The following is a 26,905-nucleotide window of genomic DNA, read 5'->3' on the forward strand; positions in this document are numbered from 1 at the left end:
CAAGTAGATCCAGTGATTATTTTCGTGTATCAACCCACTACTGAAGTCTAAAGCTGTGACAAGCTGCTGCAGTATGTTTCAATGAGAAACACCAGCGCCACAGAAGAGCCAGATTTCCAGTGATTTAGGTAAGACAGAGTTCTGCAAGAGACAGAGCGATGTTCTTCCAGGTGCACTTTGCTCCCTTCATGTCAAATTATTTGCTGGCTTTACAGCTACAACTCAGCAAAAACACTCCCCTTAAAAATTCTCCTCTCTCTAGATTTTTCCATCCAGTCATAAATACAAATATTTGAATGTAAATGGCTTGGGTTTCTAGAAAAGACAGAATTTTCAGAGGCAAGTTGCAAAAATGAAGCTTGAGTGACTTTAGTATTTCATACTCCCAGCTACCACCAGGAAGTAATAATAACTTTAAAAATGTATCCAAAATACATATCAGAAAGGCTCTATTTTAGGGGGTGTGTGTACTAAGGCTTAGAGCATAATTTTTCTTAAAGCCTTAGAGACACTGAGATCCCACCACAATTCCATTTCATACCCAAGCCTATTTAAGGAAATACTTTCTGACCTGCAGATCAGAAGACAGGTGTCCAGTTTGGAAGGGTCTCCCTGACCTTGGCTGTCCTAACGGTAGGAGAAGACGAAGGAGAACCAGGGTAGAGGTGGCACGTCCCAGGGTCTCTGGTTCATAGGAGCCCTGGCTTACAGCTCTCCCTGTGCTAGCAGCCCTGCGGGAAGCACAGCACTGCAGCCAGCATGAGTGTCATGGGAGCCAAGCAGGGTCAGGGCTGTCTTTGCTGGAGCTGGAGAAGTGGGAATATTTAAGCATCAATGACAGAGTGAAAGACTGCACTGGAGAGGGACTGCAGACTTAAAATGCTGCAGGGCTTTGGAGGAGGCCAGAGAGTGGGACTGAACATACATGTGTGTGGTGAGAATGTGGCCATATTACTACAGAATGTGAAAAGTGAGAGGAAGATTAGATCCCGTGAGAATGAGACCCACTCACCACACTGGTGCTGCTTCACTAGTGGAAGCCTTTGACAGGGGTTTGCTTTAGCTAGATGTGAGCTGCTTGGCTGCAGGATTCTCTGTGGGAAACCCCATGGCCTGCATTGTAGGGGTTCATTTACTACATGAGGTTTGGAAATCTTTATAATAAAGATCATGTTATTCAAGGGGAGAATGCCTGCAGGAGTTAAGTTTATTTGAATAATATTTATCAAAGAGCAGTAAAATATTACCAATAACAAAATACACAAAACTTTGAAGGTGAAAAGACAGAACTAGATCTCCTTATTCAGGAAAAATTCCTTTCTTATTTCAGAGAAGGTCTCAAGCACAAAGTAATAAGGTAGATTCAAATGAGACATTAGGAAGAAATTCTTCACTGTGAGGGTGGTGAGATGCTGGCACAGATTGCCCAGAGAAGCTGTAGCAACCTGTGCCCTGGCAATGTTCAAGGACAGGTTGGATGGGGCTTGGAGCAACCTCGTCTAGTGGAAGGTGTTCCTGCTGATGGAAGGGGGGTTGGAACAAGATGATCTTTAAGGTCCCTTCCAACCAAAACCATTCTACGATTGTATGAATCTATGCTGAGCTGAAATTCATACAGAGAAACTCCATTAGGAAAAGTTTTATTCCAGGGACAATTTACAATCTGGGCTTTCCTTTCCTTATCTGTTTGGAATTTTCCTATATCAGGAGTCTTAAGCATTCATTTAATCGCTCAAACCAGTGCAAAGCAGCCAAACTCAAGTCCCAGTTAGTTAAAACAGAATTTGAGTTAAAATGATTGTGTAATACTCCCAATCCAAAAATTAATCAGCACAGGCATCATTAATCTTCTTTTACCTTCCTCTCTAACTATTCCGCATTATTCACCAGAACTTGGAAAAATCCAGATGATGGAAATTTCTTGTTAGGACTACAGATCATTTCAAAAACCATGTGCTAATAGCTACTTTTTCATGAAGTAAGAGACTGTAAGCATGCCTCTGTGTAACTGCTAGGAGTATAGAAAGAAGCAGGTCTTCAGGCATTCAGGTCACAAACTAGGTAAGACACTGGTTAAGAACAACTCCTTTCTTGAAGAACCGTAAGAACTAGGTAACTAGTTTAGCCTACCACGTGCAGATGTTTTTACATGCCTTCAGTACCAAAGCACTGCTCCTACATAAATAAGCAGCCCCGTTATTTTCCTGAATGCTCTTAAAAGGCAGTGTTAAGTTCAGCATACTTCACTGTGGAGATTCCTACAGGACACAAGAGGAAAATTTTTCACAATGAGAGCAATCAGGCGTTGGAATAATCTCCCCAGAGAAGTGGTGGATTCTATGGAGTTGGATACTTTTAAGATGTGGCTGGACAGGGTGCTGGGATATCTAGTCCAAGTCATGTTTCTCTAGAAAGGTTGGAGCAGATGATCCTTGAGGTCCCTTTCAACCTGGTATTCTATGATTCTACAATTCATTTTGTCAGGTTTTGAGATTACAGAGACACAGATAACACATCCATAGAGACACCAGTACCTTTCTTTCTAAGCTTGGAGGGGAAAAAAATCAGTAAAATAAAAATCCAGGCCAAGTCTTCACATCCTGTAACTTCTGGGTGTTAGCATTCAACCTCTGCTATTACTTCAGATTCCTCCTCAACCTACATTGGAGAGATCAGAGAAGACAGATGAGACTTTAACATCAGAACCTCAGCAAAGCCCCTACTGCTCACATCTTCCTTAAGGCTTCCCAGGACTCCACAACACTTCTACAACATTTCTAAGCAGAATTATCAAAAGCTGCAGATGAAAACCAAAAAAGGATATAGAGATGCAGTAAAAGACTTTTTTTTCCCAGTGCCAAACCTGGGGCTAGACTAATCTGACTTGACGTAATCTAATCATTGGGGTATTACACATTCCTTTATTAAAAAATTGATTGATATTTTCCACACATAAAAATGGTGATAGTCAACACATAAATTTGTATCAAAGAATGACAATTTTCAAGTTCCATAAGAAACAAAATTTTAGTAATAATCAAAGCAATTTCTCATATAAATGAAATCAGATAAGCTTCAGTCTTTTATTCCAAAACATTTTTCTACAAACTATGTGTAAGTGATTATACCAAACTTTCCTGGGCATGTAATTAGTGATTACTATGACAGGCTAATACATTAACTCTCCAAGAAAGGAAGAGCTTATTGCTCCAAATCTCATTTTGAATGAAAGTATTAGTCTATTACATGGATCATTTCACAGCTGGCTCAGATTTATCTAGAGTTTGATGCAGCAATTAATTCTGCTCAGAATTAAGGGAACAGAAAGAAGTAGTCAGTCACTTCTGTAGTCTCTGGTTACAGTGTTATATGATTGAAGAGGTAACGCTCATCTTTTTTTTAGCAGTGAACTCCTAGAATCCTTCAAGGACATGAAACCTCAGTAGTTTGTTTTTTAACCTAGCAAAGCAAAATGTATTATTTAGAGTTACAATATATAACATTTATGATTTAGTGACTGTAAACAAGCAAGTTCATATATTACCCGATTCTCCTCAGAGCTGTCAGGGTAGCTACTTTGTACAATACGCCAAGATAAAAAAATCACGAGAAAACCAAGGAAGAACCTTTCAGATCCCCTTATCTTTATCAGTTACACTCTGAATTACAGTTACATACTTTCCCATATAAATAGATCATGTGTCTGAATCCTCATCCCGAAAAATCAGTAGGCACACTAACTAAATTAGTTGGCTGTTTTTTCCCTTTCTGTCCCAGTCTCAGAACTTTTGGATTGTATAGCTTTCATAGCTGTAGCACAGGCAGTTCTATGCACTGCTTTGTACCTGCATATAGAAAGAAATAATACATTAAATTAACTTACACCTTGCACTAGTTTTAATGTGTCATTCAAGAAAAATAGCAATTTTTCATTGGTTACCGAACTAAAGTTCAAGGGTCAACTTCAGGTCAGTAACTAAAACACTGTGTGCGCGCACAGTGATTACAATGCTTACGTATCACAGAATCAGAATAGTTTGGGTTGTAAGGGACCTTAAGATCATCTAGTATATCTGGTATCTATAAATGTATTCTGGTCAGAACAGTACCAAGGGGAGATGTTCAGGCACCAAGGCCTTATTTCTTTCCCTTTTGGTATTTCTAACAAACCAGAAAGCTACAACAGTACTGCAGGCGCTCTGGAGGCATCAGAACCTTTACTGGCAAGACCTGATCTCACACCTCCTAAGTCCCAGGCACAGTTTTTGGTGGGGGGAAATACTACCAACAATAGATGATGACTAATTTAGGAGCCACTAAGACCAATCTGACATATCCAAGTCTTTGCAACTGGATGGTCTGCATCCCAGTGTGCCAGAAGTGTTACTAAGGAATTAGTGGTTGTAATGCTGTCCTCCAAAAAATGTCACATCTCATCTTGTTAGATAAGGGTTTCACCTCAGGTTTGTTAAAGCAGCTGCATGCGGGAGTGTGCCTTCACAATGTGTGATAGGATACAGGAAGGCAAATACAGAAACAGTGTTTATATCATTACAGTAAATTAGTTTATTGGAACTGACTTCAATTGAATTTCTTCCAGGGTTATACTGAAGTGATTAAAGAATTTATTTATATATCCCCATTTAAGTAGCAGTCTTTATTTTAACCTCAAATTACTTTTAAAGTCTCCATGCAGTCGACTTTAAAAACCTGAAGACACAGCATTATTTTTTACTTGGTTGATTCATGCTTTGTGTATATAGAAGTGATTTTTGTAATTCTGTATATTAGATACACAATAAAAAGCATACAGTGCTAACACAGCAGCCTACAAACGTTGTGAAGTTTTGAGTTTGTATCTCAACAGTAGCCTGTAAAAGTTCTGGCAAGAGGATAGGAAAAGAGTAAACAGTGCCTACTGGGTGTCTGTTTCATTTACCCAACAACAGTTACAGTGAACACACACCACCTGAAAAATAAATATGCAAAGATTTGAGTTTGCTTTTTGTTTATTTTACCATTCTACAGTAGTACTTTGCTCCTGATACGATTTTGATGGAGCCATTTACAAGACGCAGCTCACTCTGAAGTCACTACTAGTTTGCTCTGTATATGAATTCTGTTTAAAATATTATTGACCCATGGCTGTACTTTATGATCGTTAGGGCCTTTTCCAACCTGAATGATTCTAAATATTAATGTATTTTATGTAAAAGGTTTCAGACAGTCTGAGTTTCAACATTCTTGAAAGTGCATTACAGCCTGCAGACTCAGATGTACCCTGGTAGTTTTTAGACCCACTGCTGGCTGACAAGCTACACTTCCATTTGACTTTCTAAAGCTCTGAGAAATAACCCATATCGCCGAGAAAAGGTAGGGGATTGAAAAGAATGTGGAATGTGTCTGCATGGTATCTGGTCATCCAGACATGTAGGAGTAGATGTGGTCTAGCTGGCAATCTAATCATCAGGAGGTGCACACTCCCTCTCAACAATTTGGAAAAGCATTTATTCTTTTCAAGGGCAAAGGGTTCTGTCGGTGCATGTGCTCTGTTGGTGTATTTTAGTTCCTTTTTCTTTCCCAGTTTTGTGCCAGCAGCACAGGGCACTGGAGAGGGGAGGTATGGGAATGGCCAAAAAGGGATGCCTTTTCATACTGTTTTTAGGATGCTGAATGATGTGGCAGTGTTAAGTACTACAGATTTGGCATATATTAAAACTACTTTTCTGGTTTTGTTTGTAAATTACCACTACTGAAATCTAGGTTTATTCAGAAGATAATACCATTTCTATGTCATCTTGCATGTTTGTAATGACAGAGTTGAATTTTTCCTTGTAAACAGATTATGAATCATCACGGGCAGAAGCATCAACACCACATTCAGCAAGGCTGTAAACATAGATACAGAAAATACTATGAAGATACACATTACTGTAATGTTAATTGTGATCCTATAGAAGCACTTAATTCACCTTTGCAGGTAGTACATATCCTCCAGAAAAGAGAGAATCAACCACTAAATTAGCTGAATTGCCCTCTGAAACCTTACAAGGGCCACAGTAACCAGAAACTGCTAGTACCTGACCTCCATTCAAACAGCTCTGCTTCAGCAACAATTTTCATTTCAGAACTTCACTTCATCTCTTTATCCTTACACATTATCTCGCGTTACAGTGACTCCTTTCATATGCTGTGTCATGGCTGAATAACTCAATGAGAAGTAAATTCCTTATATTTCTCTTCCACAGCTTCACCACTAATTGCTGATAGATATTTTCTAGACCTCACTGAGGTGGTGTTTACATTTTTCCTTCAACACCTTCACCAAGGCAAGGCAGTGAGTCAGGCTATAGATGCTGAACAAGGCACGCCAGGTCTGTTCAAAACATGCTTTCAGCTCTGCCAAACTACTCTAGCTGATATCCACATATCTAATGCACCTAATTCTGAATTCAGTTTTAGTGCTTGTAGGTTATTCAGTGGATAAAACCTGCTGTAGGATGCACAGCGGAAACTGCACTGCTTCGTATCTTAGTTCTGTATTTCTTCTTGTCATGAAGCCAAGGCTGAAAGTATTTTTTATTTTTGAATTTTCAGAAGTTTCCTGGAATTGATATTTAGTAAAAGAACAAGATTTAGGTTACCTGGAGGTAACATATTCCCCCATGGTTCTCTCAAATAAGAGAACTATATTCTGTAATAAAAAATAAACATAGTATTGTAAAAGTTATGGTTTGGGTATGCAAACCTTATAAGCTTGTATCAGCCCCCCCCCAAAGCTGTCATATAACAAGCCTTAATAATTCTAGTTATTGTAATGCCAGTTAGATTCATATAAACAAAAGCTGAATATGTACATTCAGAACATGTACAGAACATGAATATGCAGAACATGTACATTCTTACCTGTTATCAAATATACATTACTCTATATAGATTTCAGACCACACAAATCACCTCTGCTCAAGGCATTCCTAAATAGTTCATAAATAAATACCTACAATGCTGGTAGAGTCACTTGCCAAAGAGCTAAGAAGAGGAAGAAGTAACATTGCTCACTGCAAGTTCCTTCCCTTTGAACTACAACTTGAGCTACACAGGATGTGTATGGTGGCTCAGAGAGTGGCTTATGATTAGTTGGCACAATCCAGTGTACTTACTATATGCTGACTGCATTATTTAAAGATATAAACATATTGCTAATCACATATACTGGAGAGACAAAAGGTGACTTTCCCACCAAAGTCTGAATTGCTACAATATTGCTATGAATACCTACTATGATACTGAATTCCATGAGTAAGGAAATGCGGGCAGAAACTGCTGGTTACAGGTTAAGTTTGCAACATCGAAATTTCAACAACTTCTCTATTTAGGGAAAATTCATATTCGTCATCCCATTGGAAGGTATTAGGTATCTTTAAAATAGTTAAGAGATTTGTTTTCTTTTAATTACTTCCTGCCAATATCCATAATTCTCTCTAAATGTTCAAAACTAACTTAAAATCCAATATAAATTTGCTATTGTTTTTATATCACCCAGAAAGAAAGATTAATGACATATTTCAGTAATCTAGTAATAACTGGCTTTGTTTCATTGTTCAAGCTATATGTAATCCTCAGTGGATCTTAGATGTAGGTTAAAAAGGCATTTAATGCCTGTTTTTCAGTTGCCAAGGTCAAACATCACCTAGCATGTATAGGGAAAGAGGAAACATCTGTTGGAATAATTTATTTGACTAACACAAAGGTTAGGATTCAAATTCACTAATTTCTTTGGTCCAGTACTGAATTTCATTAAACAATACAAGCATTTGTTCAGTTCCTTGTTTTACATGTGGGCACATTTATGCATATCCCTAATTACTGGGTTTGGCAAGGAAATACTGTGATTTGTCATTATTTCGTATTTGCATATACTCTGAGAATGAATATTTATGTATTTTGAGGTGGGTTTTTTTTTACCCCCAAAAAGAACGTTTTAAAGAATACACCGATCTTTAGGTAATTCCCAAGACTCTTTGGTTTCCATGGAGTTCCACTAATAAGATTAGAATAGGTCTTAAGACCAGTGATTACACATGAAATTGTAATTAATGAACAGCAATCTTCAGCATCCAAGATAAAAGTCCCACTTCCAAGCTTTTTGAAAATATTAAATGCATGTCATCTGAGTGTAGTTTATTCTAACCTTTATGTAATTCAGAGTCAAACCTTCTAGACTAATAGTAAAAAAAAAATAATTAAATAAAAGCACTCAAATAGTTTAATTTGCAAATGTGCATTTATACAAATATAGACATTAAGTTGCGATCAAGTATGGGAGATGCAATCTTTGCCTTTCTAGGATCAAAAGGGATTTACAAAGGGCCAGGATTGTAGTCCAGCTTCTTAATACTGGGAAAATTTTTGTCAAAGAAAGAAAGAAGCTCAACAATTGGTCAGTTTTTAAATATAGCAGTGTAGAATCAGAATTTGTTATCTCAAAGGAGATAGCAGAAGTTCTCTCACTGAAGAAAACATCTTTCTGGGAGGCGCTGTACATACATGTTCCACCCTTTATTGTCACTACTTATAATTGTAAAGAAAAAGTGTAGTTTTATTCTGCCTGGCCCAAAAGACAGAATGCTAATAAAGATGCAATACAAGCTTGACAGAACCCTGAGCACGTGGACAAACTCATTTGGCAATGGAATTAAAAGAAATGCATGTTTGCAGGGCATGTATACTAGCCTGCACTCCTCTACATTTCACAAGCCTGGGCTATTCACTGGAGAGTAATTGTATAGTAGTACTATTTTGTGATAACTAGTGCATTATTCCTTCAGTTTTTGTTTTCAAACTTCTCCAGTGTTGTGTGCCTTCTGCTGCAGCAAAAAGGAAAAAAAAAAAAAAAAGAATGGGCAAATATATGATGAGTTCAGTTTCTTCTTAGGCCAGAATACATCCGTTGTCATATGACGAACAAAAATGATACTTTGGAAGAAAGCAGCTCTGTGATTTGTAATTCTTCTTCCCTTTTTAAAGAGAAAGGAAGCTATTTTTAATCAGAACAGGAATCAGTAAGAACAAAACTGACGGAATTGAAAGTGGTAAGTTGTCAAGAAAAAATTGTATTAAATGCTGCTTGGTTACTAAGAAATTCTGATTTGAATGTAAAATAAAACACTACCTTTAGTAATTTTGTTACCAAAGAATTCCTGTGTCAGTTGAATTTATTTACCTGAAGCATTGCATAAATGCTGAATTTTTTGTGAGCCAGCACAGGTGATAAATAATAAAACAGTGAGGTTAAAAGTAGCATTAAAGATCTGGAGGGAGTGATATTAGGTCACCAATACTGAACTAAACTATTACTACAGGTAAAACTGAAAAAACTGTAGGTCCAAACTGCAAATCCCTGTGAGCAGATCCGCAAACAGTTGCACTAGAGTTCATAAAGCTGCTTAAGTGAGTAAGAAATACACATGCTAAACTCAAAACTACTTAATTTAATGTAATGTCTAATGTCTTTATGGGACATACAGATTTTCTTTCTCGATTATCTTGATGGTCTTGAGCTGATGCTACAGGAAAATGCTAATCAAGTATATACTATACTGGAACATGCCTATTAGAAGTAAGCTGGAATGATGAAAAGTGATTATTTCTCATTCTGCATATTACTATTTGCATGGGATCAGCCTTTGCCAATGTTGTTGACAGTAACTGTACTTCCAAGAATTAACTTGGATATTATTTTATCTTTGTGGAAGATTACAATCAAATGCATATGAGACAAACTAGTAACACAGAAGTTATTGCTGTTAGCTAGTCTATTGACTTATAACCAGAAACTGAAATCTATTATCCTGTGTTTTGAAGAAAGAAGCAAAAAAAATATAACATGGTTAAAAAAACCCAACAACAAACCAGAAAACTTCTTTCATATTGAATTCTACCTTCATGTCCTTGTTTTCCAACTGACTCAGTAAGAGCTGTACAAGCAATAACCAACGGAACTAAGAGAAAGATATTTGAGGAACATACCTAAGTTTTTGTCTGTCTTATTTTTTTCCCCAGGATTCTTGGCAGAGGTTTTCTTACAGCTTTCTGCATCTCAGACAGAACTAAAAAATCTGGATTTCCTTTCACAGAGTGACTGTAGTGACAGGGAAGAACAGGATAAAGTGTTTCCAAGTCAGCTGCAGAAAACAAACAAGGATTAATTCAATATCCCAAGTCAAACCATATCTATTTTAATATTCAATATGATTCCAGTATATCTTATTAAAGAAAACAGTATAATAAGCCTTAGGGTTATGCCTCAAATTTGATAATTGAGAATAGAAAACTTTGTCTGAAATTATGGAAAGTGATGCCAACACTGATGAAAGGGAATATTAAAGCAAGTATTCCCATTCAGGTAGAGTTATTTGAAAGGGAGGAAATTCAATTACATAGCACCTCCTTATATCAGCAGTTATTCAGAAGACAGAATATTACTTTTAGAACTGTTGCCATTCACATATGGCTTCCAAACACTGAATAAACTGCAACTTTATTGGGCCTGAGGCTCACAGGCTGAGTGCTTTTTTTACTTCAAGTCTTCAGAAACAACTGGTCTTCATGAGATTTCATGAATTAATAATTAGTATGTATTAGTTATTAATAAATAGTATGGTTATAAAGAACATGCTCTCTCCCTTAAGCTACATATCACAGTTAATCCTTTGAAAGCAATAGTGTAACTTCACCAGTTTCATTTGATAAATACGGTCACTCAAACCATTCTGAGTAATTTGAAGTCTAACATCTACTTCCAAACCCTGCAAGATGGTAAGACATGCTGGTAAGGTTTTAATCTGTAGTCAGCTCTGTAACAACAACAACCCCCATGTTTTGATTAAAAAAAAAATAATCAAAGTTTATTTCGGGTTTTGCTTGAGTTTCAGAACTAATTTGTTTCCCACTTCAAGAACATGTTGCTTTTTCTTATAGTTTTAAGGCTTTTTTTCCTTCAAGAGGGTTTTCTTTTTTTTTTAATCTTTCCAAGTTTAAAACTTTTACCTCTGCTAGATGCATATCTTGGGAAAGCCTTTAAAAAGACTATAAATCGACACAGATCAAATAATTACCAACATATACATTTTAAAAGTCTGATGTATTTCATGCACATTTATTCTAGAATGCCCAGCAATTTTGCTTTTATTTGTTATCTATTTTAATATGGAAAGTAATCAGAAGTAATTACAAACATTCGAAATGTAGCTACTCTTTTCCATAATTCTGGGAGATTGGGATGGAAGAAAAAAAATGCCATATAAATTACTGCTAAAATTAAAGTTTATAATGGGAAAGTTCAGTTTCTTTTCCTGTGTTTGGTCTTACCACCAGTACAAGTCTTATTCTTAGTATCTTTACTGTTAGTTGCTATTTTATTTTTGCTATAATATTACAAATAAGCATGAAGTAATTGATTAGTTTGCTTACATAAATGTAGATGGGCTGCACGCTCATTTGTCATTCTTTCTTTGTTTGTTTTCCTGGCAGCTTTGGAGGCTTTCCAATTCATTAGGAACTGTCTTTCCATTTCTTTAATTTCTTTCCCATCAAGGGATTCTGTCGAAGAGAAGAAAACATTTTCTGTGATACCCAGAGGTAACTAAAAGGCTGTTCAAAGCTGTATGCAATGTGTACTACTTCTGTATTTGCTCTCTTCAAATCTTTTTTGCTGCTTTTAGTCTTTTGGTAAAAAGAAATACCCAGTAAAGCTTGATACTTATATTCAACCTGCAAGAGTAAGTTGACATGTCTGAATTACAAAAGAGAACATCTATTATTTTTATAACTTTCAAGGGAAATATATACATTTTACATTCTGTTAGTATGCACCACTTTTTATGCTATCCTCTTACACAAGATATATATAGATGCAGAAATTCGGGTTGAGAGAAATTGCATGTCTTGGCAATCAGGGGATCCTACTGATCATGAAGACAGGCAGATTTGGCTCCTTGAGGTTAACTTTACGTACTTAGGTGAGTGTTTATGCTCTATGTTTCCTTGGTTGCATCTGCATTTTTGCGTTGGACCAAATGAAATACCTCATTTGGCCACAAATTTATGTTGTGTTAGAACTGTCCTAAGGCACTGTTATTTACACTGTGCAGATAAGCTTTTGCTTTCTTTAAGGGCCAATATTTTGTACTCTCAGAAAAAAAGAAAAACAAGATCTGTAATTACAACTTCTAAGATAAATGCCACCTTTATCTCAAAAAGTAAAAAATGAGCAGATAGGTTTTACCTTTTTCTGTAGCATGAATACTTCTGCAGCATGAAGACTAAATTACTTCCTTTATGCTAAAATTATCTCAAAATAATGTAACTGCATCACAGTAAGGTTAATAAATACATTCATCACAAGTGCAGATTGCTTTTAAGGACAAATGTTATATAACAAATTCAAACATGGTAAGGTACGACCTGTACAACTGTAACTGTACAAATAAAACACATAAGCAACTGCTACAGGCTGATAAGGGAGAAGACTAGACTGATCTTTGAGAATCATTTTCACAATGGCTGGAATATGAACACAAAAAAGTCTTATTGTTATAGTATAATAGAATCTTATGATAATAGAATATTATAATAATAGCACAATAGAAAGTTTAGGTTGGAAAAGACACTTAAGATCATCAAGTCCAACTGTTAACCTAGCACTGCCAAGTCCACCACTAAACTATGTATCAAGTACCACATTTACACTTCTTTTAAACACCTGCAGGGATGGTGACACAACCGCTTCGCTGGGCAGCCTGTTCTTGTAGTTGACAACCCTTTCAGAGAAGAAATGTTTCTCAGTGTCCCATCTAAACCTGCCCTGGCACAACCTGAGGAACGATCTCACCAATCATCTATTATAAAACAAATTATTACTTCTAATAGCAAAAGCTAAGCATCATGGTTTGTGCATTTGATTACAGAAGCAGGCTTAGCTACATTATCTGTACATAATTAAAACTATTATAATTTGACCTCAATATCTATGGCAGTAATTGTATTTACATACATAGTGCAATTCATGAATAATTACTGTATCAGTTATGTTCTAAAACAGGGAGGGTTATGGATGGGTTTTGAGGATGGCTATTGTTTTACCTAAAGTTTGTGACTGTACTACAATCCTGTCCCTGTACTTAGGCTTGTTGCAGATGGGGTTTCCTGCAAGTTCCATTCTGCGCAGCTTTGTCCATTTGGTTAATACAACCTCCAAATCCTGCAATTGATAAAAGAAGAGAATGTTGTCATTATTTTTCCCTCTCCAGAGTAAACTTCAATAGTAATGTTATTTGTTCTGTCAGGCCCAAATCCTGCACAGAGAAATAACTTCAATGAGACTGTTCATGTGTTAATATGCACGTTAAGAATGTGCATTTTCAAGTACAGTGGTGTATAGCATTCCCTGAATATGTCAAAATTGCACAGAAAAATGGTGATGCAGTTGGAAAACTCTGCATGATTATGCACACAGTAATACCACCTATGGAAAATTACCACTACAATCCCATTCATGTACCTAATGCTAAGGAATTACCAGCCAAAAAAAAGGTATGATATGTAATGTCTGTTAATGTATCCCCATGGTTCCACAGAGCACTCAAGAGTATCAGCGTCTGATTATATTTTGAAAAATCTGTGGAAGAATAAATACTCCACAGAGAAAGAACAGACTAAAAAAAGCTAAAATTGTGCAAACCACAGTAGACTGCCTTGCTCTTTATTTATATGTAAACCTGTATTTTACAGAAGAAAGAGTAGTGTCCCCCCCCACATAACTGAGCGTGGTCAGCTACAGTATTGGCCCAAATAGTGAAATTTTTGAAATATACCTTTCTCCATCTGGGTTCCGTTTGGTTACTCAAGGGCAGTGTGACCTAGATAAAATTTCTTCTGTCTTTTAAATACAATAAATTCAAGTTAAAAGGATGCAAAGCTTAGCAGCTTGGTCCTCTCTACTACTTTCTGAAATACTTTTGTCTCAAAATTGCACTTAACTGCTTCCTTCTGTGTATGAAAAGCTTAAGGAGAGATTCAGAACAATCCATATGACTGAAGGAGGAGAGAGACTTTATATTCTACAGTTGTAATAATCTGGAAAAAAATCTTCTAATCATGATGTGACAGATTCTAAACTGCACAGTCTATAGCATTTTGTAGCTCGATGCCAATAATGAAGAATCAAACAACACAGGTATCACTTAAATCCTTCAAATATAGAAAAATCACCTGGGTAACAAGAAGAATTCTGGTTTTGCAGGCCCTACTCCCTTGGTAGAAAATCCTCCTGGGAATATTCTATGGGTTATATAACAAGAGTTTAGAAAAATCATATGGAAGAGGAGGTGGCAGCACAGCCTCTCACCTCCAAACCATGTAATTTTTTGTCTACTGATATCATCTATCATCTATTGTTACCCAGTGATGATAAAGTCTTTTCTGAAAAACAGAGAGCAAAATCAGTTCTGTGAGGAGCAAGACTGATAAAACAATGCAAGAAACTGAGGACCAGTCCACTGGAAGAAGTGTTGATAAATCTCGTAATATTACACAGCAAAGCTTTGTCAGCATGTATCAGAACAGCAACATGTATCAGATCAGCATGTATCAGAACAGTTTAGGTGCTATCAATCACAAGCACAACAATTAGGGGAAAAATATTTTAGGCCAGGGCTATTAAAAAATAAATAGCATTTAACAAGTGTATTTATTATTCTTACCTGAGCATTCAGGCATTGTCACTGAACTCTGTAATGTGTTCTAGATTTCACTAGGAAGAATTTTTTCAAGTAATAGTTTTGCAACACAAACTTGTCTATTACTGAAATATAATGTATACAGTTTATCTTTGATGAATGTGTACAAAGAGTCCTGTAGATCTTTTTTTAAGCTGTTACTTACTTGATAAATGACCCAGAACATGCTTACTCCAGTGTATGTTTATCTAAGAGCACACTAATCCTGTGCTGAAATATGATTACCCTTTCGATACGCTCTAGTTGTTCATTGCCTTCCTGTCTCTAATATAGTGCTTTCACTTCCCAGCCTTTCAATAAGCTGTACTAAAGGGACCAGACACTCTTCTGGGCAGTCTCCGTTTGATAAATGATCATGTCATGCTATCACTTTGAGGTTTGCTACAAAATACTGACGAGCAAATTGTATTCCATTGGGGGTGGAGAAGAGGGGGAAGGGCAAGTGCCTTAGTAGACAGCTGTAGTGCTGGCATTAATGCTCTTACCAATTAATGATGGCCATTTAAGAATTGGTATTTGACCAGTATGCTCCATTTTTTATCAGAAACGTCTAGTCCAACTGCCTGACTACATCTACAGACAGCAATTTGTCACCATTTTGATTACCTGTCATAATCTATTTGAGAAAATCTATAATTTTTCTCTTGTTCCTGACTCAATTCTGAAGAGAATGAATTCATCTTTTGTGATATCCTCTTGTCATAATCAATACCGGGCAGAGGTTGAATAAATTAAAGACTTAAGAAATACAGATTTTTGTAAGTATTTCTAGCTGTATTTTCTCTATCTATCCAAATACTCACACAAGTCATACTCTTCCCAAAACTAATATAATAAATAAATACTGTACTGGCTTTTTGTAAACAGGAAGAGTTGTGGGGGTTTTCAACAGGAATAGTTGGTTTTTTTTAATTCCCTTAGTATTCCAACCCCAAAACACTGGAGCTTAGAAGTCCTTGTGAATGTGTCTATAGTAAACCAGAAGCTTGATAGGATAAATAAAGTAGCAAGCAATAGAAACCAAAGAAAAGCCAATTCTATTAAAATCAATTATATTCTTGATAAGTGAGCCAAGACATGCTTTCTACATGTGGTAGCTAGTCCTATTAAGTTAGTCTGCACGAACTGAGAAAAATGACTTAATTTTGTTCTGTCTACATATAAATTCAGTCATGTGAAACAAGGTCATATGCCTTGATGTCTGTTAATTTTGCTAACAGTGCCCTGAATTAGCCAGAACTTCAAGTGCTTGAATTTCCTAGCCCAGATTTTCAATTACATTGAGATCAACATGGCCTTGTTGACAAGCAAAAGAGTATGGGTTTTCCTAGTATTGTGAAAAAACTCAGCTAAATGTTTAGATATATGATAATCCACCAATTCTTTAAAAGTGAGAAATGTCTACATGAGAAGACTGTATTTCACGCATTTCTTATGCCTTTCACATTTCTCTCTTTTGCAAAGATTCTGTATTATTCCTGTTGCCATCCGCCTCTGCTACACAGCTCACTGCTGTTGACCAGCCCTGCTCGGCCATGGATGGCTCCTCTACAGTTTCTCTTCCCATGGGGTGAAGCAGAGCTGGGTACATAGCTCCCTGACACTTCAGTCATACTCCACTGCTATTGTCTCTGCTCAATGCCAGGCATTCCTGGGGATGTTCTTGACGGCGGTGATGGGAAGACAGGGGACATAGAGCTTTTGGTGTGAAAAGAGGTATACATAAGAGTTTTGAATACAGAGGGGAAAGAAGGAGGAGAATGGAGGCAGCTTGTGTAGGAATGAAAGAGCCTTTGCTGTTTGTAACAATTTCAGCCAGCAGAAGTGATTGACTATATGTAGTACCATGTATACTAAAATCCTTTCAGCTATCACAATTTAGAATAATGTAAGCCATAGAACCATGAAGTTCAGGGTTGCAAAAAAGTTGAAACATACTTAATTCTTCCCTCAGCTATGTTTATTTTTAAACAGTTAGTGGATATATAAGATTGTTCTGCTAGATGGTCACTCTGAGTTAAAGCCTTTTAAATAGAGCTAAAACTGACTTTTTTTTTCATATTTTAGTTTTTCAGTAGTGTGGGGTTGGTGTTTTTAATTTAAATAAGAACTTATATTAGTGATAAGTAGAGCCTACTAAAATGTAATCTGTAAACCTCAGTAATTGTAGCTGTAAAGTTGGATAACCAGCTGCACTGCTGTTAGACTGTAGCTGCATTAATGTTAGGCTCATTGAATATGATCATTCATTTTACAGGTCTGCAAAGATATGAAGAGAAATACCCAATCTGCTGCATATTTGCAAAACCTGGAGATTGTTTAGAAAACATTTTCTAAATTTACCAGAGCTTAATCCAAGTGTAACTGGCTGCAGCAGCAGCAAACTCGAATGCTAACCACAGAATTTTTCAAAAGCTGTGACTGTGTAACATGGAAATGTAAATGTCTGATTGATTTGGATAAATATGAACTCTGGTCTTCCTGATGATTAAATAATGAAATTTAATAATGATTAAATAATATATACACAGCTTCTGAATAATGCAGTCTTTTGTTCTCTCCTTGTTCTATGTCAGAAGATACTGTTTTTCCCTCTGAGACACTGAAAGCAATCTTGGAACTGGCATCCTTATTCTTAAAAATAGTTGGTTCTTTGGCTAAGACAATCTTCTAAGACCATCACAATTGGAGTCTTTTGTATTTATAAGAAAGAAAAAATACAATAAAAAGATCTGTAAAAAACATGGTAATGTGTTCTATTTAGAAAAGAAATCCCTTTCAAAAGGAAAGCTTCACAGACATGACCTATTTAAAAAAGCTTACTGTTATTTTGTCTATTTAAAAAAGCTTACTGTTATTTTGTATGTAACTAACACATTCAATATGGCTTTAATTACCCATCAAAAGGCTACATGAATTCTATTTCTATATGAATTCAATCACAACTGCCAGCCAGAAACACAGCTTGAAATGCAATACATTAATAATCCTCTTGTAAAAAAGAAATGCATTGTTCAACATTTAAAAATAATAAATTGCAACAAATTAAGAGTCTAAATAAAGTACATGGACCTAGAGAGCTGATAGATTATGCAATAAAATACCGAAATCTCCTCATCAATAAACAGAACTGGCAAATTTATTAGGTGTTGTAAGAAGTAATAAGAATAGTTATTTTAATAATTACTAACCATTAAAAGTTACCTTTTCTAAGGAAATAGAATGCATATGCAAACCAGTAATGCAAACCATTAATTATTTTAATCACAGCTTTTTCTTGGTGGTTTGGGTAATTATCTAAGGCAAATCATTGTAGTATTTATTAATAAAAATATAAATTTAATAGAAAGCAGAACACTCATGTCTGTGGTTTATATCAAGTGAAAACAGTGTTTATTAAGTTATTTATAAAGTTTGTTCCATGCCTCTACCATGCGATGATGGTGTCAGATAATGTTCAACAGAAATTTGATATTCAGTTACTGGCATGACACTAAAATTATTTTTTAAGTGTTCTTCATGTCAAGAAGTAGGAGACATATTAACTTATAAAGATAACGAGAAGTGACAAGGCCAATTCTCCTGTTCCTTTTTGAGAAGATTAGCTGGAAATTTTAAGTGTAGAATATTCTGTTTGAATCACATGTACTACTGCAAAAGAAAGAGTGAAAATACTTTTATTTCACTTGGTTTAGCTGTGACTGTAGAAGTTTGAGTTTCTGCTTATGAAGACATGTATTTCCTTAGCAGAAATTTATATCACCCATACTAAACAGAACAAATATTTAATACCTTGATATGTCGAAGTTGATTGTCAACCGCTCTAAGATAAGAAAGATTTTCCAAAACTGCCAGTTCATCTAATTCATCAATATTGTTATTGCTGATATTCAACACAGACAAAGATTTCTGGAGGAGGAAAAGCAGAAAAAGAAAATATTTATTTTTCATGCCATGCATGAGTGAATTTGTAAATTCATAGAGAAAATTCTCTTAGAGCAAGGACAAGCATATGAAGCAGAAACATGTAAATACAGCAACCACGTATCTCACACATTGCTTTATATAGGCTTTCCATATTGTCCTAAAACACTGTTTATTTTGGAGTCAAACCAAGACAAGATTATTTCTCAATTACTTCAGGAATTCTTAGTGAATACCGAATTTTTATTTTTCTCTAAACATGTTCAAATGCTTTACAGTCCTGTGAATGCTACTGACTATATTTGAAGCATGAAACAGACACAGAAATTGACTGCTTTTACCAAGGTTACATCTGAACTGCATAAAGCTGAAATCCATGTCTGATGACTACCTCATCTTGTTTAACGGCTTGCCTATGCTGTTTTCCTTTCAGGCTTCATCTTAACTTCTGGGTATACATACATCTGTTCCTTGTTCCTTCTTTGGAACACTAGTGAGTCACATAATGCACTTTGTAACACATAATAGCTAGAGATATCTTTACATTCTAGATAAAACATAAATGGGTTTCAGGTAGTACTTAATGTAGTTTCACTTAAAAAGAACAAGAAGCTTCTATCTCTAGAAGATTAAAACTGACACCTATTCAAGTGAGTTTAAAATTATACCAGATATAGGATTTACCATTAGTTATGAAATGTCTTTTTCAGCAATGTATATAGGAAATGGAACCTGTTCAAAAATCTGACCAAGGTCTACATTGCAGACAGAGATTACCAGAATCATTCCGATATGCACAGTGCATAAACTTAAAGTCCTCAGTCAAAAGATTCATTATATTGTCATCATCCAAATATTTGCTTCTAGTACACAGAGAACTATATGGCCCCATGTTTTTGGCTCCTTCATCTCTGATAGCATTAAGAGTGAGAAACAGAAGACGATGATGTAAGAAGTGATGTCTTAAAGATGGACCAAACACTTAGCACTTGAAGGATAAAAATAGAATGTTTTTACATGTAGCTTTCACAAAGACGTTACATGGTCAAAAATGCAAAGTGATTCTTTCAAAACAAAAAACAAACCCACACCAAAAGACCTTAAACAAAAGCCATGAAGAACTAAATGCTAGTGATTCTAGGCCAGGATACTGAAAAACACTGAAGTATCTGATTTATCACCCTGGGAAAATATTAGCTCTATAACCTTCCTCTACTTTCATAATATAGAAGGAACGAAATAAAAGTACTCTCATAGGAATGAGTTGTTTCTATTAAAGGAAAATGGCAATGCACATCTTGGATTACTTAATCTCAAAACAGAAAGAATTAGAGCCAGATCAAATGTTTATGACAGACACATGAACAGAGGGACTCACTTTTCAGTGAGTGCTTCATCTTCACAAAAAAACCCAACAAACAACTCATGAAGCCCTGACTACACTTTGGGAGATACAGCAAGATGAATATTTTTAGTATGGAACAACATCCATTCATAAGTAAAGTCTATTTTTTTAACCACTTCAAGGATATATTTGATGTTTACTGTGTTGAAAGACGTTCAGAAGTTGGCTTTCCTGAAGCCTTGATATACCACAACATAGAAAAACTGCACAACTAAAACTGAATATTTTTGATTGTGTTGCTGTTAATATCCAGAAAAAAAAGCTGTTTACACCTCTTTTTTTTTTTGCCATTGTACTCTCTAGAAAAATACAAAAGGAAGTAAATAAACTAATATAACAACAAACTGACTACAAGTTAAGTGGGCTGAGATAACTAGCACTGATAAATTCCTACCCCTTTTTATTCACATTCTATTATATAGGTATATGGCATTCACACATTTCCTTACTTCTTCTCTCTCTTTATTCTCATCTTCATCCTCAACAGAAAAGTAAATGAAGAAGTAGAATCTGTTGGGCTTCTTGCTTATTTAAAAATTGGAATGGGAATCCCTTGAAAGAATGCCACCAATTGGCAGAAAAGGAAACCACATGGTGATCAAGCCTTAATCATTTTCTTTAAAAATATTGAACTACCGATTAATGGCTCACTGAAATTCTCAGAATGTACTTACTGCCAGGGACCGAAGAGATTTTGGATCAAACAGAAGCTTTTCACTATGGGGGAGATGTTGACTTTCAATATGTAGCTCCCTTATTTCTTCTATTTTATCCAGACCCTCTACTACAGTGATGTAGTTGCCCCCCAGATACCTGCAGAATAGAACACAAAATAGATTTAATAGCCTTTGACAGTAAAAGCAAACACAAGGCCTCAATATGTTAAAAAGATATTTAAGTATTATAGAATAATACCTTGGAATTATAATAGAAAAAGTAAATCACCTGGCATGTGAGTAGAGCATACAGCTAACAAACAGATCCAAGGGGTTTTAGCTACTTTATCTGTTGCTATTATTATTTTTATAATAATAATAATTGTTATTAAATGGCTGAAAACCAAAAATAATTTAAATGCAAATAACTATGTTAAGATGATGGTATTACTTACATCCTAGAATGCTTCATTTAAAAAAAAGCAATAATTTTCATTTCAAAAGCAAAATTTAAGAGCTCAAAGGACCTTAACGGCTACATCATATTTAATTTCTTAGTGTAATAATTATTATTTTACTAGTGAAATAAATACATTATTTTCAACTTACAGCTTTTCAAGTTTTTTCAGTGATGAGAGATTTTCCATACAGGAAATAAAATTGTTCTGAAGGTAAAGGTGCGTTATATTTGAAGCAAAGTCCAAATTCTGGATCTGACTGATTTGATTATCATATAAATATAGAACTCTAAGATTTTTGCATGAAGAGAAGTCACCCTGAAATAAAGAATAACAAATTAATGCTATATAAGAGTTCCTTCACTGCCTGCTTCTGGAAGCTGTTTATTGGTTTTATATTTATGTTCTGCTTTATGGTTTATACATTTTCACCTTTAACAAACCCTTTTAGAAACTGTTTTTCCTAGAAAGGCTGAGTTAAGTGTCAGTAATCATCAGACTTAAGACTGACATCCGCCATTACTATCCTGCTGTACAGAAGCTGAGGACTACGGACACCATCACAGTTACGTAAATGTTTGCCTTCATGAGGTGGATTTTCAGAAAAGTTAGTGTAGTTGGCTGTGCACATTCCTAGGAGTGGGCTTAATAAACTCATTTGCTTGCATGGCTCTGTTCACATCGAACAAGCTATTTTATCTTGACTGAAATCACACTTTTAAAGCAGAAATCCAGCACACACAACAATTCAATTGTTCAGGGTTCATCAATTTCAGAATGTGCTCAGTATCTTCAGGGGATTTGAATTAACTCGGGACTTACTGAAACCTGTCTAAATTTCCTATTATTAAACTCAAAGGAAGAAGGACTGGGTTAGGCTTGCAGGTTTAGTCTTTGAAAATGGAAAGGTCATGGATTCTTTTTCAAATTAATAAGCCCCAGGGAGCAATTTATAAAAAAAAAAGTAGATTTTAACCTGACTAATTTGAAAAAGCCACCCCACCAGTCCAAATCTGTTAACCTCACTTGGCTTATATCCTGTTCTTAAACTCCCCTTTCCTTTCTCAGACTTCCTCTGAAATCTAAGGAATAAATCACAGATAGATTGAAAAGATTGTGCTGTGAGTTAACAACTCTTTGTACAAAGTTCCAAGATTAAAAAAAATATAGCATTAATGAGACTAAAGTAAGTGTTACACTTAATTGCATGTTCAACAATACTACTTCCTTAAAAAATAATTCAATCTTATCTGCAAAATTTCCCATTCATTACATCTTCTTCTATTCCAGAGTTTGCATTTTTATAAAGGTAACCATCAAGAAATACAAATATTTAAATTAAAAACCAAACCAAACAACAAACCTGCTGAAAATATGAACTTTGGTTTTAACCTCAGACCTGAAGTCTCCAAGAACACTGGAGCTAGATTTCAACAGGGCTAAAGCACTGCTGTCAAAGCCCTACACCTACTGATTCAATGGCAACAGCCTGAGTATGTATAGGAAAGGTGTCAGGTCTAAATGATTAATTTGAAATACTCTTTTTCTGAAGTGGCTAAAGAGGTAAGCAAGTGGAGTTATTTCCATTCTGGTGACTTCCTGAAAGGCCCTTTACAATGTAGCAACTGTATGAAATAATATAGCAAATTGTTTTGGCATTTTATTTTTAAGAGCTGCAAATTTCTGTTATAGATCTGTGAAATACTGAAAAAAATAAAATACTTAATCTCCCTTGTGTAACTACTTATATGGATTTTCTCTTTAACTAATGGCAAAAATAGGGTACTGATAATAACCTTCTTGTCTGCTATACAGGTGATATATGTTTCCATAGTTTGAGATAAGTAAAATAATTCAACAAGGTTTTTGCCACATAGAGAAAAAAAGTGTCAGGTCAATAAGAACAAATGCTGCAGACTGCTGGAGCTGCAGTCACCTGCTTTGATGTTTTATATGAAAAGTTACAGCTGAAAGATTATTTTCACATTTCAAATGCCACATATTTAAAATCTATTTAAACACTGTTACGTACAGGCAGTGTCCCACACAATAACAGCAGTGAACACTAAAGCATGTTTCCAAACAGATGCATGATTAAGGCTTAGTTACAAGACAATATAAATGTTTAAACATAATACAGCTGTTATAAAATAGAAACTTGTTTTACTTGTCTCCCCAACTATAGACAATTCATCGTAACAGTAACTACAAAACATATGAATAGATAGGTTAAAAGGAACAAAGAAAAATAAATCTTACAATTGCATCTATACTTTTAGCTGATAAATTCAGATGAGTTATTTTTCGCAAGTACTGCCCGAAGTCCTCTTCACCGCGATTCTTGTGACTGATGCTTCTAGCAATTAGGTCCACTGTCAGTCGAACCATGATTTCTTAGTAGGCCAAACTGCTCTAGCACTGCTTTTAACAGTGTATTCCATGTGCTCTTGTAGGTAGCTTTATAAAATGCCTTAAAAATTGAAAAGGAAAATGTTATACTTGTATCCCAGATCTTCAGCAAAGCTTATGTATATACTTCAAGTCTGATGTCTCCTCACCAATTCCCTTTTTACTTAGTAACACATTTATATATATTCTTCGCTGCTTGTAAGACCCTATCCATTTTTTGCTGCCACTTTTTCCAAGCTCATTGTTATATTCCACCTGCTGCTTCAGTGTGCTTAAGTAGTTTTACCCTAGTCTTCATGTTTTTGATATAGAAATCTGAGCAAAATGGTCCAGAGCTGAAGTAATTCTCACACATAAATAATTAATGGCAGCTCATAACCTAATTATTGGTTAGAAAGCACATCACTCTGTATAGCAGGTTTTACAGGCTTTGAGAAGTGGTATAAAGCTAAAATACTCTTTATACAGCTGCACAACCCTTTTGTCATGCACAAAATTGCTCATGTATTTGTTATGCACAGTGAAAAAATGTGATCTTTTTTATTTTTTTATTTTTTTGCGCTGAAGCAATACTGTAGAGGTTCTCACAATACCAGTTTTTTGTGTTTTTTTCCCTTTTTAAACTCTGCCCACTGTTCCAAGTGAGCTTCCCCTGATTCACATATTCAAACTGGATGTGGATAAAACTGGTCTAGGGATAAAAATATCCTCACAAATACAATTTAACAACTTAAAATAAAAAAGTCGCCTTTTTACCCGCTATGTAATACAGTGTACATGTTATATTGTAGCCAATACGTAATACCCCTCCCCCCTGCCCCATCAGTGTGTAAAAACAACTGAGGAGGCAGCAAAAAACAACCCAACACTAAACCTCGTGCAGCCACATAAACCAAGGCACGGAGAATCCTCCTTGCCAATACTACGTTTATGAGAATCTGAGGAAAAGCAAAGATTGAAGTTATGAAGACAGAAGAAACTTCCTTACTTACTATGTAAGATGGAGGCTCAGTAGTCCGCCCCCCCCCCCCCTTATCCATGCTATTTTTGTAAGGTGAGGGAAGAGGGAAAGCTGAAAAGGTTTTTGCTTTGTTTGTTTTCGTTTGGTTTGGGTGTGTTCTTAACTGTGGGGTTTTTTCTTGCTTTTTAAATAAAAATCTCTCTCAATGCCCTTTCTCATTCCTTTTTCTAACCCAAGCAATAGCAGCAGAGAGAAAGCCTGCCTGCAGGCCGTGGTCTTTGCGTGAGGCCCATGTCCCTCGATCCCCCCCAGCTCCCACAGTCGTCATCCCTGCCCCCCCACCGCACCCCGCAGAAGGCCCAACGCCGACAGGGACCAACCGCCACCCAGCACAACCCGTAGGAAGACTGCTCTGACCTCCCCCCCAGTATGCGAGAGGGAGGAGAGGGAGGAGAGGCAGGAGCCGGAGCCAGGACCAGCTCCCGAGGCCCGTCCCAGAGGGAATCACCCCACAACCTCCGCCACCCCGCTCCCCCCCTCACCTCCCGGCCGCAGCGCCGGGACGGGAGCGCACCTCCACCGCCCCCGGTTGCCACGGCAACCGCACGCCAATAGCCGAGCGGGCAGGACGCTCCCGCCGCCGGCTGCGGCGCGCGCCCCGAGCACCCAATCAGCGTTGAAGAGGGAGCAGAGGCGGGGAGGGCGGGGGGAGAAACGCGCGCACGGCGCGGTACGGACCCGCGGGGCGGCCTGAGCGGCCCCGTGGGGAGGGGGCTGCCGGGGCTCCGGCCGTGGGCGGCCGCGCCTCCACTGGCAAGACACTGCGGTGCTGGGGCGGGTCCATAGGAGGCCAGCAAAGCTGGAGAAGGGCCTGGAGCACAAGTCTGATGGGGAACCGCTGAGGGAACTGGGATGTTTAGTGTGGAGAAGAGACGGCTCAGAATCACAGAATCCCAAGGGTTGGAAGGGACCTAAAAAGATCATCTAGTCCAACCCCCCCGCAAGAGCAGGGTAACCTACAGTACATCACACAGGAACTTGTCCAGGCGGGCCTTGAATATCTCCAGTGTAGGAGACTCCACAACCCCCCTGGGCAACCTGTTCCAGTGCTCTGTCACTCTTACAGTAAAGAAGTTCTTCCTGATGTTAACGTGGAACCTCCAGGGGGACCTTATTGCTCTCTACAGCTACCTGAAAGGAGGTTGTAGTGAGGTGTAGGCTGGTGTCTTCTCCCAAGTAACAAGCAATAAGACATGAGGTAATAGCCTCAAGCTGTGACATGGGAGGTTTAGACTGGATATTAGGAAAAATTTCTTCACGGAGAGGGTGATCAGGCGTTGGAACAGGCTGCCCAGGGCAGTGGTGGAATCACCGTCCCTGGAAGTGTTCAAAAACTGTATAGATGAGGCTCTCAGTAATATGGTTTAGTGGTGGTCTTGGCAGTCCTGGGGTTATGGTTGGACTTGAGGAGCTTAAAGGTCTTTTCCAGTCTAGCTGATTCTATGATTCTATAGGGCCCCTTATGTGCCCACAGGAGTGAGCTGGGGTGGGGGTTGCTTTTCAGCCTGCTATGGTCCTGGCTACACCTCTGAGGAATAATCCTCTGGGGTTGTTCCTCACCAAGTACCAGTACAGGCTGGGGGCTGACCTGAGCATTCAGCTAAGAAGGGCCTGGCCGTACTGGTGGATAAATTGACTATGAGCTGCCAGTGTGACCTTGCAGACAAGAGGGCCTACAGTATCCTGGGGTGCCTTAGAAGGAGTGTGGACAGCACATCAAAGGAGGTGATCCTCCCCCTCTACTCAGATGTGGTGAGGCCACATCTGGAGTACTGTGTCCAGTTCTGGGCTTCCCTGTACAAGAGAGACAAGGAACTGCAGGAGAAGGTCCAGTGGAGGGCCACAAGGATGACCAGGGGTCTGGAGAGATTGTGGGAGCTGGGCCTGTTTAGTCTAGAGAGGAGAAGACTGAGAGGGGAACTCATGTTCCACTTTCCTCTTTGTATAAAGTGTCCATCCTTCCAACCTCAAATTTCCTGTATCCTCTCTGAGGATACATAAGATCATAAGATGTCCTTATTTCTGTGGTGGAATCCAAACTGAGCATGCCCTGAAGCTGCTTGTTCTGGGAAATGTTTCTGTAAAAAAAATATGTTAATGTTTTAAAAGTTAATTTTGGACTTTCTTCTCCCTCATGGCTGTAGATTTTGCAGGTGTCTGGGACTGTCTGTGAGTAATTTGATTTAAAGGCAGAAAAAGCTATGAGAAGTTTCAGAGACAGTATTTATTCATTA

The 26,905-nt window shown here is 37.1% G+C and overlaps 1 protein-coding gene across 2 annotated transcripts; it reads right to left on the bottom strand.

Annotated features, from left to right (window-relative positions):
* Window positions 1-1,196: 1,196 nt before the first annotated feature.
* PPP1R42 (protein phosphatase 1 regulatory subunit 42) lies at window positions 1,197-25,213 on the bottom strand. Of its 2 annotated transcripts, none has more exons than XM_065669382.1 (9): window positions 25,154-25,213; window positions 23,501-23,711; window positions 21,393-21,559; window positions 20,802-20,940; window positions 18,591-18,707; window positions 13,144-13,261; window positions 11,473-11,601; window positions 10,030-10,184; window positions 1,197-2,658 (listed from the first exon to the last, which is right to left on the bottom strand). In XM_065669382.1, exons 2-8 carry the CDS (start codon window positions 23,627-23,629, stop codon window positions 10,030-10,032), a joined length of 954 nt encoding a protein of 317 aa, XP_065525454.1. In that variant the 5' UTR covers window positions 23,630-23,711; window positions 25,154-25,213; the 3' UTR covers window positions 1,197-2,658. The 2 variants fall into 2 exon arrangements, with proteins under 2 accessions (XP_065525454.1, XP_065525455.1); XM_065669383.1 differs by having other exon boundaries at window positions 25,186-25,199.
* Between the last annotated feature and the right edge of the window lie 1,692 nt (window positions 25,214-26,905).

Source organism: Lathamus discolor, chromosome 2 (genome assembly GCF_037157495.1).
Source record: "Lathamus discolor isolate bLatDis1 chromosome 2, bLatDis1.hap1, whole genome shotgun sequence".
In the NCBI taxonomy this organism is placed as follows: domain Eukaryota; kingdom Metazoa; phylum Chordata; class Aves; order Psittaciformes; family Psittacidae; genus Lathamus; species Lathamus discolor.